Source organism: Parasteatoda tepidariorum, chromosome 4 (genome assembly GCF_043381705.1).
Source record: "Parasteatoda tepidariorum isolate YZ-2023 chromosome 4, CAS_Ptep_4.0, whole genome shotgun sequence".
In the NCBI taxonomy this organism is placed as follows: Eukaryota; Metazoa; Arthropoda; class Arachnida; order Araneae; family Theridiidae; genus Parasteatoda; species Parasteatoda tepidariorum.
Window position 1 is genome coordinate 27,803,975 of NC_092207.1, and position 10,626 is coordinate 27,814,600.

The window sequence follows — 10,626 nt, forward strand, 5'->3', positions numbered from 1 at the left end:
TCGGACAAATATATACCGGGCAATGGCACTTGACCTTAAAAAACATCAGTATAGGGTATACCGGGCAAATGTATACCGTGCAGTGGCACGTAACCTTAAAAAAACATCAGTGTAGGGTTTACCGGNCCCAGATCGTAATTTTGACCTGAATCAGAGAACGATCGATCTCCAATCCAGTACCCCCAGAGGTTTTGATTTCTTATGGGAACATGGAGGACTTTTGCGACTCGACAGATTTAACGTGCATCAGTCACTTTACTACACGGGGAGTCTTCGGCCGACTGGGTTCGAATCCACGAACTCTCGGACATAGGCCCAGTGCCCTACCGACCAGGTTATCCCGGCCTAAGATAGATGAATAAAATTTAAATAATTATTTTTTATCACCCCTTTGTTTTTACACATAAAATTGAAACTGTTGCCCTTCGCCATATATTTTCTCGATATAAGAGTGCGTGTACTATTTGTATATATAAAACTGAAAGTGTTTCTGATGAAATAAACTGTGACTTCAAATAATGTGTTTTTTTTTTGCAGAGTGTTTCAGTTAGTGTGTCTGTGCTGACTTTAACCTTCATTTCCATTGATCGATGGTACGCCATTTGTCACCCCCTGAGCTTTAAAAGCACAGCAGCACGTGCCAAAACACACATCTTCCTCATCTGGTTAGTCTCATTCCTGGTGGCGTCTCCAGAAGCCATAGTTCTGGATACAAAAAGACATCCAATACCTTTGGAGACAATATATTTGACAGACTGCACATACACATGGAGTGAGAGCAGTACCAGAATATATCAGCTCTTTCTGTTGCTGTTCTTGTATGTTGCACCATTCGTGCTGATGATTGTAGCCTACTATCAGATTGCCAAAGTGCTCTGGAACAAGAACATACCGGGATCATCGGAAATGAATCATCATCCTACTCATACAAGTAAATCCAAGCATTGTTTATACTGTATTAAATTGCAGTAATATAGTGGAGGGTTAATAGTATTAAGAAACGTGCTTAGTGCACAAAATGGAACATCTAAATGAATTTCGATCTAATAATAGAATCTTCGTGCATTAACACTCAATCTTAATGGTCTGAGGGTCTTACCTTAAACTTGCAAACAATCTTTATCCTGCGAAATCAAACACAAAAACTGACTATTTTTTCTGAATAAACATGCCTTTTTTCAAATTCAGATTTTCGACCCTCAAAAATACGGGAGGGAAGGGCTGTAAGCTGGTAAATGTGATTCAAATTCTTAAGAGTTTAGTCAGGAAATAGTTGACCCCTAATTTCTATTTTCTTATTTGAGCGTATTTCACCAAATCTGATGAACTACTAAAGCAAATTAGAAGAAAAATATAGATAAATAATAAAAACTATATTAGTGAATGATAATTCTATGCAAAAAAATTGTATTTTATAAATATTTCTTATTTCTTATTATTCAATTTAATAAAAAGTTTGTATATTAAGGCACATTATATAACATAAGGAATAATATATAATATAATATATAATATAAATATGTAAAGTATAATAGATAATAAAAATTGTTACATCCTTCAAATTTATATAATCTTAAATGGATAAATCCATAATTTGAACGGAATCGGTTGTATTGTTTCTCAGGAAATAAAAATTTTTCAAAAAATATTCCTAAAAGCTTTAAAGCTCAAAAATTATTCAATCGATTCCTTTATATATAATTACGTTTATTCTATAACTACGTAACATACACTGAAATAAAAATTATTATACCTTACAATTCTGACTTCACATTATTAAATTTCATATTATTAAATTTATTAAATTTCATATTATTAAATTTATTAAATTTCACAGTAAATTATTAGTCACATTATTAAATTTCATAGTAAANTATAATTACGTTTATTCTATAACTACGTAACATACACTGAAATAAAAATTATTATACCTTACAATTCTGACTTCACATTATTAAATTTCATATTATTAAATTTATTAAATTTCATATTATTAAATTTATTAAATTTAATATTATTAAATTTATTAAATTTCATAGTAAATTATTAGTCACATGATTAAATTTCATAGTAAAAAATAATAAATATAATTATAAAAATTCCTTTTTTGCATCTTCGGATAAATGTGTTTCATAATTGTGTACGCTATTTTCAGGGTGGTGTTAGTAGTTCTAAACATAATCCATAAAAGAAAATAGTACTAAATAGTCTAAAAATAACACTGTTCTCACTTAATTATTGAGTAATATTTTTCTGTTTGCTACTACCTCCAATACCATATTTTGTGGGTCATAACAAATCCGTTGAGAGAAAGTGACTAAACTTAAAATATTGCCTGCGAAAATTAATTATGAATGAATATTTATTATTCAAAGAAAAATTAAATAAGTTTAAAATACACTGTTTCATTTCATGTGCAATAATCTCAAATAATTCTTTTTTCGTTCCAGCTATTTCCAAACACAAGGGTAAGAATGGTACCACAGTACGATTAATTACAGTGAATCCAAGTTGCGAGGGACAGATCCAATCTCGCCGAAAAGCTGCAAAGATGCTAATAGCAGTCGTTGTTATATTTGGATTATGTTATCTTCCTGTGCATTTGATTAACGCTTTAAGGTAAAAACAAAATGCTTCATGTGTTTCAAAATACTTCAAAAATATTTTATTTTACCTTTTATATTATTAAATTCGTGAGCTATATTATAAGATTCGTGAGCTACGTCAATTATTTCTTGGCATATATTATAAATTCCGTGAACTACATCATAAACTTTGTGAAACAATCATAGATTTTAGGAGCAATATTATGAATCTCATGAGCAACATCCTGGCTTATAATATGAAAGCGGTGATGAGCTATTTTATGAATTTCATAAACGTTACTGTAAGTTTCATTGTGTGTATCATAATTGTCATGAGATATATTATAAAGTTCATAAGCTGTACTGAAAATCCCATGGCTTATATCAGGACACCCGAGAGCTATATTACCAACTTTTATCGTCATATTTAATGACTTATAAAATCATAAGCTATATTAGGAATTCTCTAAGTTGTAATGAAATTGTTCATGAGGTAAATTATTGGTTCTGCATTAGTGTCGGAAAAGTTTTTCACTTATAGTTTTTGTAACGAGAATTTTTCACGGGTACAATTCATCGCACGCATAAGTAGCTGAATTACTTATATTGAAAATAATTTCATGAAAATAAGTTTCCATGATGCTAAGTCATGCTAGATACTTTATATCTTATAGTTATCATAGAGTAGAGAGGAACAGGCATAACGTCTCGCAGTGCGGTTATATCCCCATTCTTTGCCATGGACATAGCCATATTGAGTTATCTCGAGGGCAAGGTCAAACCAGAGAGAGGGTCAGAAAAAAAAAGAGATGGAGAGTTATTTTTAAGAGCAGCGATACAGTTACAGAGTTAATATGATGTCATGCTCCGCATTCAGAAAACTCTGACAGTTAATTCGTATTTAAATGTTGCTTTTATTGCCTGATTAAATGCAATAAATAATACCATGAATATTTTAATACTTGTTCAACAATGCTTCTTCCACTATTTACTTTGATTCATTATAATGCTCTTGATGCAAAGAGTATTATAATGAAAGAAATTAGAGACATAGTTTTAATAAATTTGCTCATTTTTTAAGAAATGCAGTTCTTTGCATTCGGAATTTTTTATTGGTTCTTACTATTTGTCTTTACACTTTTAGAAAATGTTTATTATTATGTAATTTCAACAAATTATTTAAGGAAAGGATTTTTTCTATCTATGCAAATATTCAAATCAAAATAAAGCGTTTAAAACATGCAAATTCAAAATATGTAACCAAAAATATTAAGTTTATTCATTTATGATTTTTAAATTTTAGGGAAACTCTGAAAAAATCCAATCTCACAAAGTATCAGTTATTCGAACTCCAACTAAAGAATTTGTCTTTTGTTCAAAGATATTATGCATAATAGAATTGCATAATTTTCTTTTCTTTTCCAATATTTAGTTGAAAAAATTAATATTTATAATCCTGAAATTCTTGACTTAAATTTCAGAAAAACATGAAAATGAAAGACCATAAGAAACACATTTTGCTTAGTTAATAAATGATCCAACTTTAAAATTTTTTATTTTATAACTAATCTAATATTTTTTCTCTATTTTTTTTCTCAAAAACTCTCATTCTTGCGTTTGATAAATGCACTTAATTAATTTTAATTTACTTTCTCGCAAAGATTTGATGCCAAACTTTATTTTAAATATGAAGCAAAATTTCAATTTAATCCCAGTTATCCATGATGTTTTAAACAAAACTTGTTAGATGAAAGATAATAAGTTTATTAAATGAGTTTCATATTTTATTTAAACAAAAATTCGTGTCACTTTGAAGTTACCTTGATAGCTCCTATCAAGAATCCTTATTCAATGATATTTTCATTTTTCGGTATTTGTATTAGTTAATTATTATAAACTGAAAAATTTAGAAATAAAAATATTCATTAATTAAATTCTTCATTAGCTCAGTTATGTATCGACTCTCTGGTGATAAAAAAAAAGTGACTGTTTTCTTCGCTGACATATAAAGGTACAGTTATTTTCAAGTAGAAAAAAATGTTTATCGCATGTCTTTCTGCGATAATTAACTGACAATCGAATTAAGAAACATTGTAAAGATAATTTGTTATCTTATGAATATTAAAATTGAAATTATGAGACAATACATTTTATTATTTATCCTTTTACTCATGTCAATACTTCACTTACATTTGACACGAAAGAAATTTATTCAGGGAATATTTTTAATATATATTCTTTATTACGCTATGAATGCATGAAGGACAATCTCTCCTGTAAAATATTTATCTACTAGCATTTCAACTAGAGTTGAACACTGATTCGATTATTTGAATCACAAACTTGAAGCTGATTCAAATCAGAAGCAGTTATTTGAATAGCTAATTTGAATCTGTCGCAAGTTAGTGGTACGTATCCCCTATTCAGTGATTCAAATCAAAGTGAACTAATTCGATTATTAGCAATCACTTTAATTACTCGCATTCCCCAACGAATCATTGAAGTGATTCGACGACTCCGACAGCTTCAAAGCTTTCCGCTCACTTGAGACGTTGTGTTGATTCCTCTTCATCTATATCATAATTACTGATACACTTATTGCTTATAGCGAAATCTAACTATTGAATTATGAATCTTCAAATTAACTCTATTGCATTATTAAATTTTTTTATTTTGATATTACACCGTTGATATCGATATCAAAAATCATTGCTTTAATGATTTAAATTATTGAAACCACCTAATTTCAGAAATTGTTCTATCTATTAAACTGTATTTTATTTGTTTGAAAAAGTATTACACAGCTTTGAATGTAAGGAGTTTTCAAATCATTTAAATTAAATTATAATCATATAGGATTTCAGAAATAGTAGTAGTTTTTGAGTTTGTAGTAGTAGTAGTTCAGTAGTTTTTGAGTGTCATTCAAATTTTATTATATTTTTAAAAACGAAAGTTTTTGAATATTTATGGTATTGTAACTACGCATAGCTCACTTCACCCTACCATGGCCAAACAATTAATTTATGATGCATTGTATAACCATAAGCACTGGTTGAAGCTGTGTGCAACTTAATTTACATGGTGGACATATGATGTGGTCAGTGACTCTGGTATTCATAATATTAACACTGTAAAAATAGAAATTTTTCAAAAACCAATAATTAAATATATGCCAGTGGTTACAGATATACACCGGATCTTTTATCTAAAATGCAATAAATTGTCTTTCAATTATTTTCTAAGTTGAAAATTGAATTTTTGACTGCAATTATAACCAAAGATCCGCTTTAATAACAAATTTAAATACACAACATAAGGCTGGAATGTACTCAGTATCGCTTTTCTCCTCTTTCTGAGAACAAAATTTTCTTCATAGAAAATCAAGTTATAAACCAGAGTAAAATTATATAAGAATTAAATCATAAAATGCTAATTATTTACTTTGCTTCATTTAATCAACAAAATTTTTAGAAATTCACATTATTTGATTTGCACAATTCAATCTAAAACTAACTCATACAGTTCTAGTTGTATTGTTATTCAAGTTAAAAAAGTCGCAAAAGGTGAAATATTTAGTTTGCACTTTTCAAGCAACTATATTCATAAAGGATTAATTATTTTGTTTGCACAATTCTATTAAATTAGGTATAGCAAATAATTTACTTAGTTTTTCATATTTATAAGTGGAGGGGTTAAATCAACAATTAAGTTTTTTCCATCGAAAAATCTAAGCATTCATTAAATAACACTTCAAATAAAGGAGCGAGGATAGTAACTCCTATGTAAAGAAAATTCGTTATAATAAGAAACATCCAAAATGTAAAAATATGCAAGAAAAGAGAAGTTAATTTCTGATGTAATTACTTTTAGATTACAGCTTTCCCTACCAATCCTATAGTAATTTACGAAAAGCTAGCTTGATTTACTTCAGTATTCATGATTTTAGGCAAGATGCTAACAGCTTTTCCATCTTGCCATGTGATATCTGGCATGACTTATTGACCAGTGTGTAATTTCTATCTTCCTACGTTCTACATCCGCATGAATGGGGGAGGTTCCTCTGAGAACAAGATTCCACTCGTAGAATAACCATTGTAGATTTCCTCTCTCGAGCGAAATCAAAAGAAACGTTAGAATGTAAAAAGGTAAAAACCGTAACTTTTTCGTAATCTTAGAACTCATTCCAATGTTGGTTGCCATAGAGCCTGACAAGAGGGAAAAGTTGTTGGTAACTGACCTTACTTTTAGTTTTGTCGGCATTACTTTAAGTTTACTTACTATAAGTTCTTTAGAATTTTTTTTCTATTGATGGTCCTTTAGATAGACCAGATCGAACGTCCTTACCCAGGAAATAGTCTAAGAGTTGATTGTCAATGCTGCGGTTGATGAGGAAACAATAATTATCTAATAAACAAAAACCATATATTCCAAAGTAGCCTGAAAATACCGAAATAACTGCTTAACATTTTCTGGTACACACAGACAGTACTTTACTTGTAACAGCAAAGGATTCAAATCACGCAGCATATAAAAGGGTCTGGAAGCATGGTAGTATATTTCAAAAGTAGACGCGAGTGAATATTTCTCTCTTTCTTTCTTTAATAGTGTTAAATCTAAGAACGTTCATTTTAACTCAAAAATATAAAAATTTTTTAGTAGAAGTGGTTCCATAAGTTAAACTAACAATTTGGATTGTTATTAAATTTCACAATTGAGAGTTTTGATACTGTTTCCAGATACATTCCTCTTCCAAATTTAGTTCCATTCATAGGTAGGGCCAACTGATTCTCCTATCATATGCAGCCGACAAAAAAAAACTCAAATAATCTTCAACAACTGTTGAATTCATACTTATAACTGTTGAATTCATACTTGTAACTGTTGAATTCATAATTCAACTACTTGTTGAATTCATCTGCTATAACATAAAAATAATAGATGGTCAGCACACTATTAGATGGCTACTGAGTACATTTCTATAAATTTAAGTCACTAATTGCTATCTTTTGTTTACCTATTATGTTTTGTTTGTACCTATAGATACACAGTTGGACTCCCACAAAATCCAGTTACCACAGCTGCTTCTCTATTATCGCATTGGCTATGCTACGCAAATAGCTCCATCAAACCTATCATCTTTCTATTGTCGAATCCATCCACTGAAGAATTTCAGATGTGATCAAAGATAATAGGTGATCAACTCAGTGTTTGATGGTGTCCTAAATGTTTTGGTTACTGAGTACATTCCAGAAACATAACTCACTAATTAATATTACCGTTTATTACAAATAGATAATTACTTATCCTATAGGTATACAGTTGGACTTCCACAAAATCCAGTTACCACAGTAGCGTCTCTGTTATCTCATTGGCTGTGCTACGCAAATAGCTCCATCAACCCAATAATCTATAACTTCATGAATGGTAAGCAATTTATTCAAAATTATTTGTTTAATTGTTCCAGTATGAAACTGTACTGTTATTTTGATTTTAAAAAAATTGTATCCATGACGACGTATGGGCTACGATGAGACTTTCTTGTATAGTGTAAAAAATTTCCATTGATTATATTTCCTAAACATTTGATCAAATGTTTTTAATAATTTTACTCAAATCCACTTTTTAATGACTTTTTTGTGGGTTCATTAATTTAAAACTATAATTAATCATACCATTTGTAATGCACTCTATTTAGGAAATGCATATTGATTTTTTCGTGGTCTGTTCAGTCACTTGAGCATGAGTTGTACTAAAGCATCTATTTAGTAGATCATAATCATAAATGGTTTGATAACCCAGGGTGGTTCATAGTCTTATCCATAATTGTTTTCCATCTAAACATGGTCTTGAGGGGTACATCGCTACCAATTAACTAATGTGATAGCCTTGTAGATTGTCTCAACACAGTCAATGTACCTGATCTTCCTGTTGAACATTTCCCTAATGATCTAGCATTAAGAATTGTAAAAAGGGTGCTTTCGGTTGGCACGCAGACCACATGACCAGCTGATATCATTCTATGTTGTTTTACGAACTTTAACATGTCATTCTTTTCTTAAAAATATTGCAAATATTGAAGATTTAGTGCTTTTCATCACAAGCCATTATCTCCTGGTACATTAAAAATGTTTAGTACCTTTCTTTAAAAAATTGCTAAAAGACATTCATCTTTTACGATCATGGTAATAGTTGTTTCCAATTATTTATGCTTCCAGTTAAATTAGTTAGTTAGTTAGTTACGGCAATATAAATAGCACTACGCTAGTAGAAATGCAGTTTTCGATATACGAATGAAAGATTGAGTTCTCTTTTATTTAATGATTAAGTTTCCATAAAATTAACAAAGAAACACCTGCTAAACGTACGAATTCATGACAAAATATTTCCGTGCATTTCACGCCAGTTTTTTTTAATCGTTTCGATTGTATAAAATAATTCAACTATTTCCATACAAACACTTTCAAAGACCCGTATTTGAAAGACTTTCGAATTTGAAACTTCAATTTGGAGAGATCTAAGTGATCCTTGGACCCATTTTACCCATCGTCAAAATGGGTGTTGTTTTGGGTTTGATGGCGTGTGCACCTTATTGGACGTTATCACACTTTTCAACTGTGTTAAGAGTAATTGTCAACAGTGTGCATGCGTCGCCATTGCATGCGTTGCTATCGCTGCTGTTTGATAATTTTTTTAGAATTCTTTTTTACGCTTATAATTTTGTTATGCATTAAGTTGGTGAGTTTATTTTTGAGATATGGGACCAGAGAGATCCCATAAATACTTCTTGAGTTGTGAATAAAAGATAATTTCATCATTTGAACGATATTTTTGTTTTTATTGTTTTAATTAAGAAACAGAAATTCTAACCTGCAGTTCAAACTGGATCCTATTACAGTTTAACTGGAACTAGACAACAGCCATTTTGCCGATGGATAACCAGTCATCGCCCTTCGACAATCACAATTTTTAAAATTTTGTTTTAATTTTTTTTTATTTATTGTTATAGTTACATTTCACATGGTAGTAATAGTAATGAATAATAATAGTAATGAAACGTTTTTATTAATGCAAAAAAGCGTGTCTTAAAACTGTTTATTTTTTTTTATTCATTTTTTAAAAAACAAAATAGAGGAACGATAATAAATGTTGCATAAATTTACAACATAAATCCGGCAATTTATTCTCTGTGTTTATATTCATTTCCCCTTTTTGTTTTCAGGAAAATTCCGGAAAGAGTTTAAGAACTTTTTGTGCTGTTATTGCTGCAGAAACTCTTACAGAGGATGGAGAGGAGAACGCATGACTGGAGCTAAATACAGATTTTCCACGTCTGTGACGCAAATGGAAAATATAAATCTGAATGCCATTGATAAATCATGACGTTTACCTAATTTTTTTCGAAAATCGAATTTATCCACATGCAGGAATAGGCGTACTCCCTCACCGGCAGTGATCAAACCTGCTGAAACGGTGATTAATAGGTTGCCCTGATGAGCTGATATTTTTTGGCATTTATTTTCCTGTTCCTTAAACTTTTAAGAGCAAGTTTAATAACAGAAAAATAAAAGCATTTATCAATTAGAGTTTGCGAGAAGTTTTATTTTTACCCGGCACAACTAGTCAGGTGGAAAAAACTAATGTGTCTATAAATATGTAAAAGCTTTTAAAGTTTATGAGACTTTTTAAATAAAAAAAGGAAAAAATTATTGGAACTTAATATCAGTGACTGATATTCAATTTAACTTGTGTCATATATTATTGAAATTTAAATAAAAATGATTAGTTGCATATGGCGAGCCATGCATTAAGCTGAAATAATTTATAAATATAATTTTAATTATGAATGGATAGTTTATAAATAAAATATGCATAATTTATTCCTGATATACATATATGTTTTTGTTTTATACATTATTACAATATTTACAATAAAAATACAATTTTTAATTTCTAATAAAATGTACTTTTGCTGCAGATGTTTCAAAGAAATTTTAGATTTGATAATGCGTCGTTATATATATAAATCAAGCAGAATGTTTAT

The 10,626-nt window shown here is 29.7% G+C and overlaps 1 protein-coding gene across 1 annotated transcript in view; it reads left to right on the forward strand.

Moving 5' to 3' along the window:
• LOC107453545 (orexin receptor type 2-like) overlaps nucleotides 1-10,299 on the forward strand; it is a 94,387-nt gene extending 84,088 nt beyond the window's left edge. The window contains exons 3-6 of the mRNA XM_043048897.2: nucleotides 538-931; nucleotides 2,451-2,619; nucleotides 7,897-8,009; nucleotides 9,805-10,299. Of these exons, the coding sequence (XP_042904831.1) occupies nucleotides 538-931; nucleotides 2,451-2,619; nucleotides 7,897-8,009; nucleotides 9,805-9,965 (837 nt within the window). The 3' untranslated portion in view covers nucleotides 9,966-10,299. The remainder of the gene's footprint in view (nucleotides 1-537; nucleotides 932-2,450; nucleotides 2,620-7,896; nucleotides 8,010-9,804) is intronic.
• The last annotated feature ends 327 nt before the right edge of the window (nucleotides 10,300-10,626 follow it).